Source organism: Microtus ochrogaster, unplaced genomic scaffold (genome assembly GCF_000317375.1).
Source record: "Microtus ochrogaster isolate Prairie Vole_2 unplaced genomic scaffold, MicOch1.0 UNK132, whole genome shotgun sequence".
NCBI classification, from domain to species: Eukaryota; Metazoa; Chordata; class Mammalia; order Rodentia; family Cricetidae; genus Microtus; species Microtus ochrogaster.
Genome location: NW_004949230.1, coordinates 536,437 through 557,416, shown reverse-complemented (window position 1 = coordinate 557,416; position 20,980 = coordinate 536,437). Strand labels below are relative to the sequence as shown.

At 54.4% G+C, this 20,980-nt stretch overlaps 2 protein-coding genes across 6 annotated transcripts in view; one reads left to right on the top strand and one right to left on the bottom strand.

Moving 5' to 3' along the window:
* Positions 1–19,090, top strand: part of Dtx1 (deltex E3 ubiquitin ligase 1) — a 31,553-nt gene extending 12,463 nt beyond the window's left edge. For 2 of the 3 annotated variants that reach the window (XM_013355460.2, XM_013355461.2), the window contains exons 3-10: positions 3,929–4,628; positions 15,691–15,752; positions 16,006–16,167; positions 16,337–16,398; positions 16,715–16,885; positions 16,990–17,151; positions 17,240–17,329; positions 17,792–19,090. In XM_013355460.2, the coding sequence (XP_013210914.1) occupies positions 3,929–4,628; positions 15,691–15,752; positions 16,006–16,167; positions 16,337–16,398; positions 16,715–16,885; positions 16,990–17,151; positions 17,240–17,329; positions 17,792–18,016 (1,634 nt within the window). In that variant the 3' untranslated portion in view covers positions 18,017–19,090. The remainder of the gene's footprint in view (positions 1–3,928; positions 4,629–15,690; positions 15,753–16,005; positions 16,168–16,336; positions 16,399–16,714; positions 16,886–16,989; positions 17,152–17,239; positions 17,330–17,791) is intronic. The other variant, XM_005371876.2, reaches the window with a different exon arrangement.
* Positions 19,091–19,164: 74 nt separating this feature from the next.
* Positions 19,165–20,980, bottom strand: part of Rasal1 (RAS protein activator like 1) — a 31,494-nt gene continuing 29,678 nt past the window's right edge. For all 3 annotated transcript variants that reach the window (XM_005371873.2, XM_013355463.2, XM_013355464.2), the window contains 2 exons: positions 20,677–20,753; positions 19,165–20,452 (listed from right to left, as the gene is read on the bottom strand). In XM_005371873.2, coding sequence (XP_005371930.1) covers positions 20,340–20,452; positions 20,677–20,753 — 190 coding nt within the window. In that variant the 3' untranslated portion in view covers positions 19,165–20,339. The remainder of the gene's footprint in view (positions 20,453–20,676; positions 20,754–20,980) is intronic.

Sequence of the window (20,980 nt, the reverse complement as noted above, 5' to 3'; positions counted from 1 at the left end):
GACCCCTTTCCGGGTGGCCAGCCGGGAGCTAGAGACCCCGAGCAGTGGCCCATCTCCCAGGCTCATGCACTGAGCACTGAGCGCCTAGTCTGCAGCGTATTGTTCTGCCCACAAATCTAGGCCAAGGCCACCATGGAGGAGACCAGCACAGCTAGGAAATCTCAGGATCCAAGTCCAAGCAGACACTGAAAGCCAGCTGCCTCCCCTTTCCACGCCCCCCTGGTTCATGGCCACCCTGGGCTGGAGGGGTGGGTGGAGGGGCAGCAGCAGTGCGGCAGTGCAGGGTTTGGTAGGGCGGGCGCAGCCGCCCTAATTACTCCAGCTCTCCAGGCTCCAATACGTTCTCAAAAGGACTCCAGGGACACTGCCTTTAATAACCACCACTAAACAGGCAAGAAAATCCATGCCTGGTAAACAGAGCCCCGGGGAGCAGATGCAGGCTGGCCAGCAGCTCCCAGAATCCTTTGTGGCAGAGTGGTCAAGGCAATCTCTAGAGCCCTTTCCCCACTGCTCCTCTCTGCCAGGCCTGATCCCTCTTCTCCCCCTCCACTCCACAGGCCTTGGTTTCGGTTGCCTTCTTCCTTTGGGGCAGGTTTTTGGGAAACTGTGACGCTGATCTGGCCTTTGTGACTCCCAGAAGTTATCAGCCAGTTCAGGAGACAAAAGCAGAAATGATTCAATGACAGAGTACAATAGCCACATGTGCGAGTTTCAGCAACAGAACTAAAGCCTCGCTGGAGGGGCTGGGCACAGGGAGCTCAGTGCAATGGTTAGGAGTTCACTGGGTGGGGACTCTGGAAGTGGGTCAAGTGTGCAATAGCAGCCGTCACAGCCAACACTCGTCAGTCGCTTTTCTATGCTAAGTCATGTGCTAAGCACCTGCCATGCCTTCTCTTATTTTGTCCCCCAGAAGTTCCTGGAGTAGGTATCGATTACCCACATTTTACACATACGAACCCAGGCTGTGTGAGGAGCCAGGGTTCTCATCAAGCTCTTCAGTCTCCTGGCAGCTTCTCTCCCTCACTTCTCTCACACATTCTGTCCCTGAATCCCCTTTGACTCAGGACCTGGGCTCAGGGGGGCAATTCCCATCCAAGGGACATGGCCCCTCGTGTCACAGCACTTAAGGTTCATCTCGCTCACAGCCCCTCATTCTGCAGATGCTGGAACTGAGGTACTGAGAGCGTGGGTCTAGCACGCAGGAGCAAGAGGACAGAGAAAACCACAGAAAATCGATATGCATTCCATTACAATAAATAAACATTGGGCCCTGGGGAGTCTTCCTGTGGCTGCCTGGGCCATTACTGCTGCACAGGAACCTTGTTTCTTGGCACCTTCCGTCCTGTCCCTCTCCCATCAACAAATGCAGCTCTGTGCCTCAACTTCCCCAGTCCTCGGGGCCTGTGCTGTTGTCAGGGACAACCTTCTAAAAGGCAAGGCAGAGGACGAGGTATTTGAAACCTGAGTAGCAACACAGTGAGAAACAGTCAGACAGGGTCAACCTCCCAGCATCTGGCTGTAAAAGCATCTCACGTTGTGAGGACCCACTGTGTGAGTCACCATGCCCAAAGTGGGGGTGGGGGAGCTGGAGGGTTAAGCAGAGAAGCCCCCTGTGGACCTGAGCTGATTGATGGGTGGGGGCAGGAAAGAGCCTGTCATGGCCAGAGTGAGCAGGTACCAGAAATGGGGAACAATGAGGCAGGGGTCCTAACCGGTGATATCCAAACAGACCTGGATTAAAGGAGTCTGAGGGTGGCTAGGTCATAATCCAGGTAGAGGAAAGAGTCAGTGCAAATGCCCTGAGGCCACACAGAGCTTGGGGTGGCCATGGGGGCAGCAGGGAGACCAGGTCAGAGCTGGGTCATCATGAGGACCTCAGTTTTTACAGGTAATTGGAAGCCATAGAGGACTTTGAGCTCTACGGGGATGGGAGTGATCTGGGCTGCTGGCTGCCCCGATGGGGACAAAGGCATGAGTCTACTGCCGTGGGCCAAGGACAGGAGTCACAGTGGCTTAGAGCAGCAGAGAATCAGGCAACAGAGCTGTCAAAGAGGCTACACGGGCCTACAGGGGCTCTCAGGAGAGAGGGTGGAGCTAACGGCATCAAAGTGAAGGCAGGATCCGCCCCATAGCCCCGGTAGCTCTGCCCACCTGGCCCATTTCCCTGGTGAGAAACCAAGGCTGACGGAGGAAGTCACCTGAATGTGGTTACAGAGCTGTGTAGTCACGACATGGGAACTTGAGGTGAGGGCTGTCTGCTCCAAATCCCCGGTGCCTCACACAGACGCTGCCCTGAGGTCCCCCTCAAATCCTCCCAGCAGGTGAGGGATGCAGTGGACCAGGGAGCACCCCACCACTGTCAAGGCGAGGCCCGCATATTGATTCTTTGTCTCGATGCCATGACACAATGCCTAAGGCTTGTTTTGACTCACAGTTCGTGGGGGTGGGGGGGGGGCTACAGTCTGTCATCGCGGGAAGGCAAGGCAGCAGGAGTCAGAGAGGATTGGTCACACGGGGCCTTCACAGCCAGGAAGCAGAGAGAGACAAACATCATTGCTCAGCTCCCTCCTTTTTATGCAATGCAGGACCCCAGCCCACAGGGATGGTACCACCCCATCCAAGGTGGGTCTTCCCACCTCAACCAACCCAGTCTGGAAACTCCCTCCTACACACTCCCAGAGGTTTGGTTCTTAGGTCATGGATTTCCAGGCCCTGTCTGGAACGATCTGTGTTAACTGCCATCAGGTCCACAGAGGCCTGGGGAGGTATGGGGGGACAGCTTTGCAGCAGGTGTGTCCTTGCAAGCCCAGAAGAGTCATTTCTGTGTTGTGATACCTGGGCCAGGCAGCCCAGAGCCAGTTTAGGTCCCGGGACATCTTGCAGCCTGCCAATCTGCCCTGTCAATCACTGGGTTCCCTCAGCTTCCTCAAGAGTGAAGCTCACGCCTTTAATCCCAGCACTTGGGAGGCAGAAGCAGGTGGATCTCAGTGAGTTCAAGACCAGCCTGGTCTACAAAAGTGAGTTCCAGGACAGGCTTCAAAAGCGACGAGAAACACTGTCTCAGAAAACAAAACAAAACAACAACAACAAAAAAACGAACAGCAAAGCAAGGGGGAGCCACAACACTAGTGAACCGTAAGCCAGGATACCACAGAGCTGTGGGGTTGGGACTGTCACTCGAGGGACAGAGGGAGGGGGGGGAGAAGAAAGGAAAAGCAGGGGAGGGAAGGAGAAAGGGTACACCAGGCGTGAATGCAGGCGTGGCTGAATGAAGTGAGGAGTGAATATGTGGCCCAATGAATGGACCAGTGGGAGAAGTGTGGGATCCAATGGGTCCTGTGTGAAAGCTGGAACCCAGAAGTGCTCTGGCTGGGGGCACCCTGGGAGTCCGGGAGGGAGCTTGCCCAGTAGATGGGCCTCTCTCACTCTCTGGGTGCCACTATCCACCTTTGCTGTTCCTCCCCGCCAACCCCCCACCCCCACCCCTCGCCTGTGATAACCAGGACCTCCAGGCCTGCCTTCCCTCTGCAGAGCTTGGGCTGGCTCTCCAGGGCCAACCCCTTGCTCTTTTTCCTCCTTGGCTTTCTATGACCCCTTCATGAACCTGGAACCCCACACCTTGACTGGACCCTGCCTGCTTTTTTCCCAAGCCCCCATGCCTTTTAAATTTCTATTGTTTTTATTTATTAGTTTATTGGAGGACAGATCATAGCCTGAATGAGCCAAGGCTCACCTTCCAACATGTGATTGGATTGGAATCATGAGATTGAAACCATGTTGGTTGTCAGGCTCGGTGACAAGCACCTGCTGAGCCGTCTCATTGGCCCAGTCCCTATGTCTTGACCCTCCTGTCTGCACAGATCCACTTCCTGGCCCTGAAGGTCCCCTTAGGGGTCTGTGCTGACACACCTCTCCTTTCTGAGCGCAGGCACCATGCGGCCAGTGCGACGCAACTTCTATGACCCATCGTCAGCTCCGGGCAAGGGCATTGTTTGGGAGTGGGAAAACGACGGCGGCGCGTGGACGGCCTACGACATGGACATCTGCATCACCATCCAGAACGCGTACGAGAAGCAGCACCCGTGGCTTGACCTCTCGTCGCTCGGCTTCTGCTACCTCATCTACTTCAACAGCATGTCCCAGATGAACCGCCAGACGCGCCGCCGCCGCCGCCTGCGCCGCCGCCTGGACCTGGCCTACCCACTCACAGTCGGTTCCATCCCCAAGTCGCAGTCCTGGCCGGTGGGAGCCAACTCGGGTCAGCCCTGCTCCTGTCAGCAGTGCCTGCTGGTCAACAGCACACGCGCCGCCTCCAACGCCATCCTGGCATCGCAGCGCCGCAAAGCGCCCATTGCACCAGCAGCACCTCCAGCGCCTCCACCGCCCCCTCCACCGCTGCCGCCAGGAGGGCCCCCCGGTGCGCTCGCTGTGCGCCCCAGCGCCACCTTCGCAGGGGCCACGCTCTGGGCCGCACCTGCTGCCGTCCCCACGGAGCCCGCGCCTCCTCCAGGAGTTCCCCCGAGGAGTCCCAACGCCCCCAACGGAGCGCCCACTGGCCAGAATAACCTCAGCCGGCCAGGACCCCAGCGAGCCACCAGCGTCAGCGCACGCGCCTCCATCCCGCCAGGGTAAGAAGTCCCCAGCTCCTCTGGAAGGGCACCCAGGGGCCACTGCCTACCAGGGCCAAGGCTAGGGTGGAAAACGTACTGGTGTGGGCTACCCCTCACGGACTCGCTTTGTGGTGGAGCAGATTAGCAAGCTGGACAGCGGGACCCCATGAGGCAGAGACCACCATTATCCCCTTTACAGCTGACAGGTGTCCCAGCTCACCATCTGATTAAGCTGGTTGGCAAATAAACTCTTGGGGACCATGACTGCCATTGTCTGACTGTTACACACACACACACACACACACACACACACACACACACACACACCTTCCTGAGCCATGGAACTTAAATCTTCATCATTGTGTGGCAAGCACTTGACCCCACTGAGCCATCTTCCTAACCCCAATATATCTTATTATTTGCCAAAATTTCTCAGTGTCAGTTCGTGACACCTTCCCCAATACAATTTCAGAGGCCATAAAAGAGAGATACCTTCTGTCCATCACCCAGGAGAGCAGGGGTTCAGCCCAGACTAACAGAGCCAATGATGGGTGTTTTGTTTACTGTGGGCGAGAAATCGAACTCAGGATGTCAGGCTTGATGGCAAGTCCCCTTTACCATCTGAGCCGTCTTGCCTTTCTGAAAGAAATTTTGGGAGCATAGGAGTGTCACCTGCTCCAGGCCACTGTGACCTTGGAGTAGTAGCTAGTTTCTTGAAAGAAACATCGCAGTTACTTTGGGTTCTTAATGTTACTTTCCAAGCTGACCTACAGGGACTGAAATGACCTGGTACGGAAGCAGGCTAGAGGGAACTAGTCTCTTGCTTCAACGAGAGACTTGCTGTTGTTGTTGTTGTTGTTGTTGTTTTGGGGGATCTTTTCACCACCTGATCTTCACATTAGGACCACACTAAAGACTGAGGACTAGAACCCAGTATGGAAATCACAGGGTTTAGCGCCCCAGGCCACAGAACAGGAGCCCAGGGAGCTGCTGTGAGACCACCCTGGACAGAGGAGCGCCTGGAAGGGGTGACAGGGAGACTCACAGCCAGAACTGAAAGGGCAGAAGAGACCAGGGCTGGAGTTAGTGGGGGTCCCCAAGAGGAAGGAAACACTAAAAGCATCTATGATGTGGTCCAAGAGTTGGAGTCTCCACCGGGATCTTCCTGTAATGGGAAAGAACCGGCTGAGATCCAAAATGACAGAGGGGGACAGGTGAGGATGTCCTGGGAGGAGGCTCAAAGTGCAGGTTGAGGATATTGGGGTACAAGCACATGGACCTGAGTTTGGCTCCCTAGCACCCACATAAACACCAAGCACAGCTGTGTATCCCTGTAGTCTCAGGGCTGGGGGCAGACAGAATCCCAGGGCTCGCTGGACAACCACTGTGGCAGACACATTAGCTGCTGAGCTTCATGTTCTGGAGGGAGAGGGCTGGAGAACGCTGGCTGCTCTTCCAGAGGACCCAAGTTCAATTCCCAGCAGCCATAAGCCAGCTCACAACCACCTGTAACTTCAGCTCCAGGGGAACCCGTGCTCTCTTCTGGCCTTTGCAGGCACCAGCATACATGTGTGTACACAGAGAGATGATAGACAGACAGACAGACAGACACGTGTTCTCTGCATTGTAAGGTCACTTACATATTGGTGTGTGTGTGTGTGTGCGTTCCAAATTGTGTGTGTCTAGACCAAGAGACCGCTTGCAGGAGTTCCCTCCCCTTCTGTACTGACCCCCGGCATGGCTCTCAGATCATCAGGCTTGGCAGCAGACATCTTTACCCTCTGAGCCATGTCATGGACCCCATTTCTGCACACACTTCATGGGTCACTGAGGACAGTGCTGGGAGCAACTCCTTGGGGACACATGATATAAATCACTCAGCTTTTCCTGACGCGTGTTTGTTCTCCACAAGTGTGCCCTGGGTGTGAGCTCACAAGGCTGAGCTGGTTGGGGAGGACTGAGTTCTCCCAATCACACAGAAGACAGACACACAGTGATCAAGGGAGTCGGTGGGCAGTCCTAGGAGGTGTGGGGCGGTCTAGGGAGATGGTGGAACAGGGTAATGTGTGGTCCAGAGGGAGTGGATGGTTGGGACAGGCCGCCATGGGGAGGAGCATGTGTTTCTAGGGAATTCAGAGAACACAGTGTGTCCAGGGAGGTGCTGGGGTGTTCTGTCTGTACCTAGGAGAAAGGATGGGCATTTCAGGTGCGTAGGAGTGGAGGCTGAACATACCTAGAAGATTCTAGAAACCACACAGAGGTACAGCCTCTTTAGTGAATGGGGAAAACAGTTTTCTGAATGGGGGGGTGAGAGCCAAACTAGGGAACCTTGAGAGAGTTTGGGGTTAGTGCCTCTAGCAGCTGGGAGCCATAGAGTGTGCTTAAGCTAGAGAGGGCCATGGGGAGGAGAAAATCAGCTCCTGGAGGTATTGGTCATTCCATACACCCCACTCCTGTCCCACTCGGCCATGTGGACCCCCCTCTCAGCCTGACAAGTCTATGTCAAGACTCCCCAATCTTCCTCTCCAAGAAGCACCAAGAAATAAACCCCTGACTCAGCATGAGGTATGCATGGGTCCCAGGGAAGAGGGATGGGCAAGGACCCGTTGGCCAACCCCTGGTCCTGTCGTGTGAACTAGACTAGGAAAGAATTGTGGGTGTCTCCGTAAATCAGGCAGCCCCCACTGGCCAGCCCATGGCCCCTCACAGCCCTTACTTCTGAGTCTTTTCCTTCACCCACCAACCCAAGGGCTTGAGCTGCAGAATTTGAATTCTGAGCTCCTGAGTCTAGAAACCCAAGGTTGAGGATGGGGTGGGGCTGGCTCTCCCCTAGGTCCTACCCCTCAGATTCAGGGTATCCTGTCCCCTGATGTCCTCATGCTGCCTCCTCTTGGGAGGACATGGCCATGTTGGGTGAGGCCCTCACTGGCCGCTGTATCCATCCTCATCCGCTCTGGGATTCCAGGATCCAGCGCTTAGGTCTCTGTGTCTCCCTCCACAGCTCTCCGTGCCCCGCCCCCACCATTCCTTTTCCTCCCAGCCACTCCCTTCTCCTTTTTTTTTTTTTTTTTTTTGCCACCTTCAAGCTGGGGTGACCTCCAGAAGTAGTTTCACCTCTTCAGCCTCAGTTTCCCCACCTCGCACACACAGTCCCCCCCTACTCCTGTCCAGGGCTGACCAGTGTATGAATTCCTCACACCTACTGGGTGTGATCAGCGTGCAGAGGAGTCAAGGACTCCTTGGTCTGTGATGTGATTCTCACATCATCACTGGAGGGGGACCAGGAGGGAGGCCCAGAGAGGGGGATCAACCTGCCCAGAGTCACACAGTCAGTGGGGACAGGCCACGGTTTTTTCCACTCTCCCAGTGCTGGGGCCAGGAGCCAGCTGGCAGGGTGGGCCTGGGGGACACACAGGGTGGGAAGATCCGCCCTGTCTCACGGGAGGTCAGTGTCCATCGCTGTGGAACACAGCTGCAGGGCAGAGGAACCAAGTCAGACTTTCCGCCCCACATGGGGACAGCTGCAGGCCTGTTTCTGTTTACAGAGCACACCCCGTGTCCCCAATCTCATCTCATGACTCTGCCAGCATTGCCTATCTCCATCATAGAAACCCACGGCAACAGCTCCCATTGCACCCTGTGTTTCCCAGGCTGCACCCTGCTCCCTATTAGCCTGTGCAACTCTGCCAACTGAACAGGTGTCGGGCACCGGGCAGGCACTGTTTGAACACCTGGGTCGTATAGGCCTTTTCTTGCTAGCAGGCCCTCAGGGATTCCCTGTGGTCCGTGACTGGCTTATTTCCCTCATTCCTCCTGCCCCTCTGTTCATGTTAGCCCTGCCCATGTCATGACCGTGTTAACCGGACATCTTCCCTGGCTCCCAGCATGACCTACCTCTGTCAATCAAATTCCCCATTTATTAAAGAACCATTGTATGGCAGGCATCATGGGGGACCCTGAGACACAGCAGGCAGTCCCTGTCATCCAGGAGCTTACAGCCTGATCATCAAGACAAACGGAACCCAAAAGAAACACATCCTAGAATAGGCTAGAAGGCAGCTTTAGCGCTGCAACCGAACCACAGAAAGGGAAGGGTGGCAGTGGTGGCTTTTTATTTTATTGCATTACTTTTCAGACGGGTATAATTTTTCTTTAAAAAGTTGCATTTGTGCAAGGAGAAAGTGAGATTAAAGAAGCCAGCCAGAGCCAGGCATGGTGATGCATACCTTTAATCTGAGCACTCCAGAAACCGAGGCAGGAGGATTGCTGGGAGTTTGAGGACACCTTGGGTTACATAGGGAACCCCTATCTCAAAAAAGGGGGGCTGTTCCAGGCTTTTTCTTTGGGGCCACCAACCAGCTTCCAAATCACGACAGGGAAACTTATTATTGGTTTTGAATGCTCAGCCTAGCTTAGGCTCCTTTCTAGCTAGTTTTTGTTGATGTTGTTTGTTTGTTTGTTTGGTTGGTTGGTTTTTGAGACAGGGCTTCTCTGTAGCTTTTGGACCTGTCCTGGAACTAGCTCTATAGACCAGGCTGGCCTCGAACTCACAAAAATCCACCTGCCTCTGCCTCCCGAGTGCTGGGATTGAAGGCATGCACCACCACAGCCCAGCTTAGCTAGCTCTTTTAACTTAAATTAACCAGCTTCATTTTTTTCTACCTTTTGCCTCGGGGCTCTTTACCTTTCTTTCTTCCTTCCTTTCTCTTTCTTTCATTCATTCTTTCTGTATACCTTGCTTGTCTGTCTGGTGGCTGCCTAGCTTCTTGCCCTGGGCATGTCCCTCTTTTTCCTCCCTCATTCTCTTCTCTCCTCTTCCCCCCTCTTTCTCCCTCTAGATTTCCCCTCTATTTATCCTCTTTGCTCGTCAGCCCCACCTATCCCTTTTCTGCCTAGCTATTGGCCGCTCAGCTTTTTATTAGACCAATCGGGTGCCTTAGGCAGGCAAGATGAAACAGATGTAACACATCTTTACACAATTAAACAAATGTAACACATCTTTGCCGAGTCAAAATAATATTCCACATCAGGTGACCAGCAAAACGGCTCAGCAGGTAAAGGTGCTTGCTGCAAAGCCTGACAAATTGAGCTCAATCCTTGGGAACCATGTGGTAGAAAGAGAGGACTCCAGGAAGTTGTTCTCTGACGTCCATGTGCACACCACGGTACATGCACACATGTACATATACACGTACATGTACACAAAATAAATAAACGGGGTGGTGAAGAAAGAAGCAAGAGGAATGGAGACACATACTTATAACCCCAGCAATGGGAGGGCTGAGGTGTGCAGATTGCGATAGGCCAGCCTGGCCTGAAACTGAGACTCGGGGTGGGATAGGCCAGCCTGGCCTGATACTGAGACTCGGGGTGGGGAGGCAGCATGCCTGGAAGGGAACAGACTGTAAAAAGGCCCCAAGGCAGGAACTGGACTGCTGTGGTGAGGCCCAAGTGTGTACAGGCTGTGGGACCTGGTTTGCTTTAACTGAATTAATCCGGTGCTAAGAGTCTTCAGCTAAGGAGAGATGTGCCTGGTTGTATATGGGGGAGAGGTGAGTTGCACTAAGACAGGGTCTCATGTAGCCCAGGCTGGCATTAAACTCACTACATAGCTGAGAATAACCTTGAACTGCTGATCCCCCTGTCTCCTGCCCTGTTTGTGCTGGATTTACAGGTGTGTGCCACCGTGTCAGGTTTGCATGGTGCTGGGGGGTCAAATCCAGGACATATAAATGCTAGGCTCTACCATAAATGCTCTATCATAAATACTCTACCCACTGAGCAACACCCCCAACCCTTGCTTATTCTTATATCTTGTGATTTTGTGTCTGCTGAATGGCATCACGCTTTCTCTCTCCAGTTCTTTTTGTTTAAATGGCTCTAAAATGTTCACATACCAAAGTCGTGTAGGAGCCTGAACCTGAGAAGGGAGGGGCCTTGGTTTCCCACCCATCCCCCTTTCCTGGCCAGGGTAGCTGTGATGAGGCAGGGTCACCACCTCACCACAAGGTCAAACCCAAAGCCTCCCCAGCCAGCCCCCACCTGAAGCACTTCCTGCCCTCTCCCTGGGAAGCCAAGCCACAGACTCCTGTCTGCACTGTGTGCTCCCCAGGGCGTGGGAACAGCAACCAGCTGGCCCTCCCCTACCTGGGCTCCACCCGTTGCTCTGGGGAGGGAGGCAGACCTTGAAAGAGAACATATATATATACACACACAAAGTAAATCTATCTTTGAAAGCAAGACTGAGCCCCAGGATCAGAGAAATCTGAATCCCCAATGTCAGCCAGGGCTCAAAGTTGTGGGGTGCACCCTGGGAGGTAGATAGGGAGAGGAGTCATTTGACAGAGGGAAAACTGAGGCCTGCAGGTGGTCAGAGCTGGTTGTGGTGGAAGACAACGTGAACATAGGGCCCCAGATCACTGATGGTGAACTCCTGAGCTCAGGCTCCATCTCCCAGGCCTGGCCTTATCTCCACAGATGGGTGTGCAGGCGGTGGCCCCAGGTGACCCTAGGGGCAGGGACTTAGCTCCCAGGTGGAGTGGGACTGAAAGGCTGCAGGTAATGAGAGCATCCCCGAGTTCCCGTGGGGCCTTCTAGAGAGGGGAAAGGGTGGGCAGGGGACTTTCTTCTCCTCAGATGGCATGGTTTCACTTCTGCCCTCTCCTCTCCACCTGCACTGAGGCCAGGGCCTTTGAGGGCTCCCTGGGGTCTGCTGGGTACATATGTTAGGCATCCCCTAGAAGGTCTGAGGCTCATGGGGGACAAGAAAACCACCGCCGGAGAGCTTGGCATTCCTGGGCAAGGCAAACATGGAGAGATGGAGACTCAGAAGACCTACAGGAGCACTGGTGGGGCTCTTGCTCTCAGAAGAGGTGACTCACTCTGATGGACAACCAATGGCCTACCGTGAGGCCACTTGTATGGCCCCTGAGCTAGCTAGCTCTGTGGTCCAGCTCTGAGACTTTACCCAACCCTGTAGGTCTCAGACCCATAACACCCCCAACCTTGGCCAACCCAGTTGGGTCAGCCCAGAGTTGGACCCAGAAATTCAAGGTCCTGCTGCCAAAAGCATCACAAGCCGGCTGGGGGGGGGGGGTCCAAGTGATGTCACTTTCTCTCTTTGAACGTCATCGTGTTTTCAGATCCATAACCGACTGTCCCATGTGTGTCTTTGCCCTGGAAGTACGGAGTCCCTAGAGGGTGATTCCCAAGTTCCATCCTAGCTGTGCGGGGAGGAGTGCTGGGTTTGATTGCTGATATCGGCCATGGGTGCAAATTTGATAATAGTGGTATGCATGTTATTTATTTGATATCTGTTGCAATCTTGTTTGGGAGATTGGAGGGAACATCAGGAATTGGAGCCCTTGTTTCTAATGATAACCAAGAGACCCCAGAGGTAGTGAGCTAGTTTCTTATCTGTTCATTACTGGGAGCTTGTTTTGTTATCCTCTGTCCTGGGGTCACAGGGTTGGGTAGTTCCCAGAGCTAGAAATCTGGCAGATGAGATAAGAGTTGAAACACACAACTAGAAAACAAGATGGAAAATGCCCAGATCCTCAATGAGAGATGAACTCTGTCCCTCCTGGATAAGAAGGAGTACAGCCTGTGTTCAAAGGAGAGATGCGGAGGCTGGTGGGGAAAGGGACCTTTTTTATGAGGCTGGGGAGGGAGATGATTTCCCCCATCCTTCAGCTTCTGAGCCATGGGAAGAGAACCTGGTTCAGTGCAGTCTTTCCAGAAGCCTTGCTGTGGGTCCTGCCCTGTGCGGGATTAGCACCCTTACTGGGGACTCCTTAGAGAAGGCAGGTGTGCACTGCTGCTGTTCTTCAGGAGGCCCCCTGAGCATGCTCGCCTCGGCATGAACATAGTCTGGAAGCTGCAGGAAGTGTTCCCCAAGCACCTGCTCTGTGGCTCTCTTAAGGCATGTTTGGAGAACACCCAGAGACAGTGGGCTCTGAGCCTGTGCTTAGAACAACACAGTCCCCACCATTTTGCCCACTCACGCTGCGTGTCGAGCGTTGGCTGCAGGCCAGATGAACTTCCCCTCTGTCCAGGGTCACCCAGAGAGACCTAGTTGGAGATAGAGGTGGGGAACCACAGGCATGCAAAGGCTAGAAAAGGGGCGTGGCCCACACATTAGAGAAACCACTGGAAATAAAAAAGTAAGATGAGGAGAAACAGGCTGTCTAGGAAGTCAGCCTTGAACCAGCGACCTCTGTGAGGGAGGGTGCAAGAGAGACTTCTCAGGAAGGGGTTAGTTGGTGCAAAAGCCCTGGGGTGGGAATGAGCCTGGTGTGTGTGAGGATTGGCGAGGCTGGTGTAGAGCGTGCAAAAAGGTGCATGCACAGGAAACGAGGTTCAAAGCATAGCAGGGGCCCGATCGGATGGTCAGCCATTTCTCTGTGCAAAGGGCTAGCCTCAGCAGGATGGAGGGCAGAGGACACATGGTAGCCAACGAGGGCTGGGAATGGTAGCAGGCCCTGGGGAAGCCTGTCCTGAGACCCTTTGCCAACCCAAGGCCCCAAGAAGGCAGGGCAGGAGCGAAGGCTTAGTGCCCCCCTTATTGGAGGCCCTGGGTGGCAGTGCTTGTCCAGGGAGATATTCTCGATGCCTGGGAGGAAGTGGTGTCTCCCACATCAAAAGGGCCACCCCCCAGGGCTCCCACGCTTGGCGGCATGGGAACTGTGCTGCGGAAGGTTCTCTCAGGCAGCTTGCAGACTGCAAGAGGGTGTGTGCCACCTTGGGACTGTCCCCTATGACACAGAAATGCTGCACCGTCAGGCTCCACACAGCCCTCCTCCCGGTAGCGCAGGCCCCTAAAAAGAAAGATAATTTTTTTTGTTTTTGTTTTTTTTTAAAGATTTATTTATTTATTATGTATACACTATTCTGTCTGCTTGGATGCTTACAGTCAGGAAGAGGGCACCAGATCTTATTACAGATGGTTGTGAGCCACCATATGGTTGCTGGGAATTGAACTCAGGACCTCTGGAAGAGCAGCCAGTGCTCTTAACCTCTGAGTCATCTCCCCAGCCCCCAAGATAATTGTTTTTAAAGCTACTCTTGAAATATGAGTGTGGCCAAGATCTCAAGACTCCTTCTCCTGTCCATTTCCCAGGAATAGAAACTCAGCAAAATGGGGAATCATTTGAACCAGACTTTGGGCATCATGTATCTGAGGTAGCAATCTGACTATCCTGATTGATAGAGGCTGACTGGAGAGCTGTGTTGTAGATTCTTTGGGCTTCAGAGAGCTGTGATGGATTAGTCATGCCTGCCACTGGTAGGAGACAAGTATGTTGTGGTGTGGATGCTAAATATTTTCCTCCCTGCCCATATTCCAACTGTACTGAATAAGAAGAGGGGCGTTCTCGTGAGGCAGAAAGGAAAGGGAAGAGGGAAGGCAGAGATGAGGGGAGGACTTCAGCTGGTGTGTCCACATGCAGTGCTCATACACAAAGGGGGAGGCAGGCTGGAAGCCATGGCCACCTCTCTGCTGCCCTGTAAGTATGCAAAGTAACAATTAGGGTGGTGCTGTCCTCCAGAAAGGTCGTGAAGGGTGGGGACAGAGCCTGAGGCCGATGACATGGCTGTTCAGCCCTTCCCATTTGGGGTCCTGCCACATTGCAGAAGGAGAAGCTCTTGAATCCTCACATGACTCCTCATTAAAGGTAGGGAAACTGAGGCTCAGTGCCTTCATATTATTTCTACTGACCTCAGGGCTCAGGGCACCCAAACCTCTCCCCCTTCCCTCCTCCTATGGAAGCAATGACTTCAGATTGTCCCAGCCACTTCCCCAAGGATGGGCCTAGATGGTAATGGAATTGATGGTGGTGATAGTGGTGATGGTGGTGGTGATGATGATGGTGATGATGGTGGTGATGGTGGTGATGATGATGGTGATGATGGTGGTGATGGTGGTGGTGATATTGATGGTGATGATGGTGGTGATGATGATGGTGATGATGGTGATGGTGGTGATGATGATGGTGATGATGGTGGTGATGATGGTGGTGATGATGGTGATGATGATGATAATGGTGGTGATGATGATGATGTTGGTGGTGATGATGATGATGGTGATGGTGGTGATGATGATGATGGTGGTGGTGATGGTGATGATGATGGTGGTAATGGTGCTGACAGTTGTGATGATGATGATGGTGGTGGTGATGGTGGTGATGATAGTGATGACGATGCTTTCAGAATACTCCTTAACTTCTGGGATTTGTACTCCTCTCAGTAAACGAAAAGCAGGCACCGCACTGTGCCCACTCCACAGATGGAGAAACTGGCACAAAGGCCGACATGATGTGCTGTGTGCCACCAGCTGATCAGGGGCTGAACCAAGAAACAGAAGCAACTGTGGTTATCCCTAAAAGGCAAAGAATAGTTTTTTCCAGGGGCTCTTTATCTGTGTGAGTCCTGCTGTCAGGACTTAACAGAGCCTTTATTGTGCTCAGATAAGTTGGGAATCTTGGAGCAAGAGACAGCGCAGTGTTTCCCAACTTGCATGTGTGCTGAATCCTTTCCAGAGTGTTTTCTCTCTATTGAACAAAACTTAAGAGAAGGTAGCTCACCAATAGTTGGGTTTCAGACCAGAGGAGAGGGAACTGGGGCCCAAATACTCTCTGGTGGGAAGAGGCCATCTGTAGTGCGAAGAGGAGCTCGAGTCTGGGAAATGGAAGCTCTGGGTTCAGTCCCCGGCACCACAGAAAACTGGGTATGATGGAACACACCTGCAACCTCAGCACGTGGGAGGTGAGGCAGGAGGATCAGAAGTTCAAGGGCATCCTTGGCTACAGTTCAAGTTTGAGGCCAGCCTGGGCTACGTGAGAGCATGTGTAAAAATTAGAGTCAGAACTAAGCCTAAGGATGTTTCCATTAGAGTCCCCTGACTGTACCCCATCGCTGACAGGAGCCCAAGATGGGATGGGGTTTCCTGATGGCTCATAGGGATGACAGAGAGGCAGAGGAGATGAGGTGTGCCCGGAGGAAGCCTGAGGTAAAAGCAAACCAGGGTCCTTAGCACGGAGTCTTGGGTCTGGAGTCCAGCTGGAACCTCTACTCATCCCCACAGGGTTCCAGCGCTCCCCGTGAAGAACTTGAATGGCACCGGCCCTGTACATCCAGCACTGGCAGGTAAGACCCAACCCAACGAGGCCCCGCCCACCAGCCTCATGATCCCCGCCCCTTTGGTGAACTGATGGGTGGGCCCAAGAGCGGCCTTTCCCATTGGGTTAGCTTGGTTGCTACTTTGGGTGGTGCCTTGGGTAGACGGGGTCAGAGTCTGGGGAGACGCCCTGCCCTCCAACCTCTGTGGCATCCACCAACCATGAAGGGAGGGCGTGGCTTGTCACGATTCTACCCCTCATCACTACACCCCCACTCCCAGGGATGACTGGGATACTGCTGTGTGCTGCCGGGCTGCCCGTGTGCCTCACACGAGCCCCCAAACCCATCCTGCACCCGCCCCCCGTGAGCAAGAGCGACGTGAAGCCTGTGCCCGGAGTGCCCGGCGTGTGCCGCAAGACCAAGAAAAAACACCTCAAGAAAAGTAGGCCCCGTGTGACCCCCAAACACAACCCAGAGCTCTTAGGACCCAGTAGGCACCGGCCTCTGCTTGCCCTCAGCTCGCCTTTCACCACCTCCTTCCCGCCTCTCCTCCACCTACTCCCCAGCGCTTGACCCAACCCCTCCTGAGACATGTCTCCCCATCTCTGCAGGTAAGAACCCCGAGGATGTAGTTCGGAGGTACATGCAGAAGGTGAAAAACCCACCTGATGAGGTGAGCCGTCCTGGAGGGCTCTAGGTTTCCAGGACCAGCTCCTCCCAGCCAGCCTCTCCGGCCCATCCAGGCCTCTCTTCCTCCCCAGGCCCTGGGGGAGGGGCTTACGTTTAATAGCGTCACACCTGATAGCCGGTTTTAGGCCACATTTTCCATTCAGGGTTTTGCTTTGGGTACTTAAGCATTTAACCCCTGCTCAGGGGCTGTCTAGGGAGGGGGTCAGAGCCAAGGTTTACCCATCTCCCCATCTTCAGTGTCCCCTCACTGTCACCTTCCTTATGCCCCTCCTCCTCAGTGTCTCTCCCTGGCCCTCCAGGACTGTACCATCTGCATGGAGCGGCTGGTCACAGCATCTGGCTATGAGGGTGTGCTCCGGAACAAGAGTGTGAGGCCTGAGCTTGTGGGCCGCCTGGGCCGCTGCGGCCACATGTACCACCTGCTCTGCCTGGTGGCCATGTACTCCAATGGCAACAAGGTGGGCCACAAGGTGGGCTGCCCCGCGTGCAGTGGGTGGGTGCTGGGTAGTGAGTTGGGTAGTGGCTGGGAGCCGGGTGGGACCCCAAGAGCCTCAGACCAGCACGCTCTTCCCAGGACGGCAGCCTGCAGTGCCCCACCTGCAAAGCCATCTATGGGGAGAAGACGGGCACACAGCCGCCAGGGAAGATGGAGTTTCATGTCATCCCACACTCGCTGCCCGGCTTTGCAGACACCCAGACCATCCGTATCGTCTATGACATCCCGACGGGCATCCAGGTCAGCCCCGCAGACCACAGCCCCGACCCTGTGAGCCCTCCAGAGACAATACCTGTCTGTGATCTGAGCCCTCCTGCTGTTCCCACAGGGCCCTGAACACCCCAACCCAGGCAAGAAATTCACCGCCAGAGGCTTCCCTCGCCACTGCTACCTACCCAACAATGAAAAGGGCCGGAAGGTGGGTGCCCACCGGCTCTCCACAGTGAACGAGGGTGGGGTCCCCAGCCACCATCTTCCTGGCCTGCCTCCTCTTTGTCCACAGCCCCTGCTGTAACATTCCTTCCAGACCAGCATGCTAACAGCAGGTCCCGAGCCTGCTTATTCCATTCACACCCACTGAAGCCGCCTCAGAGAGGTCAAGTAACTTATGTACGGCCACAGAGCTCAAACAGCCCTTTCAAGTCCTTCAGGCTGTCCGATTCTCATTTACTGTTTAGCTGAAGAAGCTAGCACCTTCAGTTTTCCTGTGAAATCTCCAAATCTTTAATCGTTGGGACTAATTCACAAGAGAGGGGTCTAAGCGTCATCTGTACTGATAGCAGGTCCCAAAGAAACAGAACCTAAAGCAGTGGATGGTAATGGAGCAGGCTGAGGCCCAGGCTGCCTGTAACTTTCACACACCCCCCCCCAACCCCTCCAGGTGCTGAGGTTGCTCATCACCGCCTGGGAGCGCAGACTCATCTTCACGATCGGAACATCCAACACCACGGGCGAGTCGGACACCGTGGTGTGGAACGAGATTCATCACAAGACGGAGTTTGGTTCCAACCTCACCGGCCACGGCTACCCCGATGCCAGCTACCTAGACAACGTGCTGGCTGAGCTCACCGCCCAGGGTGTATCTGAGGCCATGGCCAAGGCCTGAGGCTCAAGTGGCCCGCCTTCCCTCTTGCTTTGCCCCTAGACAGGCACATGCCTCCCTCCAGCAGGCGGGAGGAGCCTGAAGCACTAAGGGGACCTGGCCGGTGGCACCTGGCCGGTGGCGGTGGGAATGACAGGAGGACACCAGGCCAGCTGGCTCCAACCTGTGGCTCCCAGCAAGGGCAGCAGAGATAGAAGGGCCAGAGAGGGCGACCTCCCTATGGAAAAGACGGAGCTTTGCCCTTCACGCCACACACACACACACAACACACGCACACACACGTGTCCTACTGCACGCACGCGCTCACGCACGTACACCCACGTGCCTCTGACTTCCCCTAGTTTGGGGGGAAAAGAGACAGAAAGGCTCCCATTGTCACATCCTGTGGATTCCACCTGTGTCTCCATCACATCTTCATAGGCTGTGTCCCCTTCCCAGGACTTGGGTCAAGCACCGGGGAAGTGGGGAGTCTGCAAGGTTTTCAGGGGCCAGTCTGCCCCTTTGCCTCATCCCTCTAACCCATGTCAACTCTGCCACCCGCCCACTGGGCATTGCAAGTCAATGGGATAGAAACCCCAGGTCACAGAGTAGTATTTCCACAGGCCACTGGGGACGAGGCTGTCTTATTTTGTGCTTGTGTCTATTTATCTTTCTGGGACCCCTAACCTCTTCCTCCTGTGCCCATCTCTAGACCTCTGTCTATCCCAGGCAACGGCGTTGTTCTTGCCTTTGTACCAGCTTCTCCCCCACTAAACCGCTCCAGACATTGAGACCCAAAAGCTGTAGCTTCTGGCTTCAGGAGCGAGGGGAGGCCTTGTTCAAGCCCACGCATTGAAAACGGAGAGCAGGCCGCAAAGCGTTAACTTCTCACGCCTTGGAAGTGGGCAGTGGGCGGCTGATCTCTCAGGCCAACCAGAGGCCCGTTGCCCAGGCAACTCACCAGCTCCGCCTCTGAGGATTGGCTGCTGGGATGGAAGAAGGCCAAGCTTTAAAGGGACGCCAGCGATTGCTCTTTTGAAGAAAAAAAAAATCTACCAGTCCCACTGTGGGTGGAGAAATAAATGGTCTTTCTCCTTGTCGGGCCTTTTTCTGCCAAGAGGGTGCTGGGTGTCTGTGCTTCTAGGGAACACTGGGGAGTGACGGCTTGGGAGACAATGGTAACCATAGGACCACTTCCCCGGGGCAGCGGGAGAAAACAGTGGATGGGCCCACTGTCCTGTCTTACAGCATCGAGAGAAGGAAACAGAACTCTTCTCATCAGCAAGGATATGCGCGCGCGCATGCACACACGCACGCACACACGCCAGAGAGACCACGATGATGGAACTCTGCGTGGCCCTCTAGGAGGATGTGGAAGAGCTGGGAGATACCTTACCAGCCTATGGATGCCACCCTGCCCTGAAACAAGGAGCGGGAAGAAACAATCCCTCCTAACAGAGCCTCTGGCAGCCCAAGTGTACCCAAGGCAGTGGGAGGTGATGCTCCTGCTCCAGGCGACCTCTGCTGGCCACACGTGAGATAGCGCTGCACCGACTCTGGTGCTCTTGATCCAGCCGGGAGTTTCTTCTGTCCCCTCAAACTCAGGAGGCTTCACAGGCTCTTCAGCTCTGCCCGCCAAGTCTTTCCAAACATTTCACCCTCTCTGGGTCTCTCTTAAAGCATACCTCAAGCCACAGTCCAGACTTGTGAACCCCAGAACTCAGATGCCTGCCCCCAAAATCCTCAGATGGATTCAGTGGCCAGACAGGACCTGGGAACTTATGTTTATAGTCAATAATCTCACGGACCCCCTAGGGTACCTCAATTTTAACACTTCACAGCTAAGCACACTCACTCATCACTTTATACAGAAACTGAGGCTCAGAGAGGGAGAAAGAACCTGTGACCAGCGTCAAGGCTCTGAATTGGCATGCTGGGCTCTCAGCCCATTCTGGAAAAAACTGGTTTCAGAAACCTGAGGTTGGGGCCGCCAAGGTGGGGGGGAGGGGGATATAGAAGTATCTGTGAGATCATGAGACTCACAGAAGTGGAAACAGGAAGAAGCTTATTTAGGGCTTTTCCAAGACAGTCAGGAAAGCCCTCGGCACAGCTGTGTCCAGCAGCTCAGGGTGCACCCAGTAAAGTGGAGAAGAAAGCGAGGTGTGGTCAATACAAGACTGGATCCTGCCAAAGGCTCCCATGCCCTGCTGGGCACAGGGCACACAGGACCAGGCTTTGTCTGGGAGGCTTCAGGCCACAGCAGTGAAGAAGGCAGCCTCGAGCAGATGCCTGGGCCAGAGTACACTGAGGAGGCCCCCATGGCTCCACCTCCTCAGCATCCAGCATCCTAGAGGGCCATTTGCTTCTGGAACTCCTTGTGGGCTTGCTCCAAATCATCAAGCACCTGCAGCAGATGGGTAGTGGCATCTCTCTGCTGGGCCAGAACCTCTGTGCGGGCCCCTGAAGGGAAAGAGCAGGCCATGGGGGTCAGCATGGTGAACTGGGCTCTTGGTGGCTGTCACCAGAACCCAGTAGCTCTCTGGGGCTCTAGTTTTATCCCATGCAGAAAGAATCCCCAAATTCAGCAGCAATAGGGTACCACTGGTGAACTGGAAACACGAGGGAATGCAGGAGGACAAAGGGTGCATTTGCAAGGGACAAGATGGGAACCCCTTCTCCCTTACCATCTGTGGCATCCGAGTCCTTCCCAGGGCCTATGTCTACCGCTGTGTCCAGGCTGGAGTCCTCCAGCAATTTCAGCCTGAGGGTTGTGAGAAAAAAAGACAAAACTGGTTTCCAAGGCACAGTGCTGCTCCTACCCAAGATTCTCTGCTGCTTGCTGGAGGAACCAGAGGTTCATCACTACCACCACCATTATCATCATCATCACCATTAGCAGCAGCATCACCACCATCATCATCACCATCACCACCATCATCATCACCACCATCACCATCATCACCACAACCATATCATCATCACCACCAT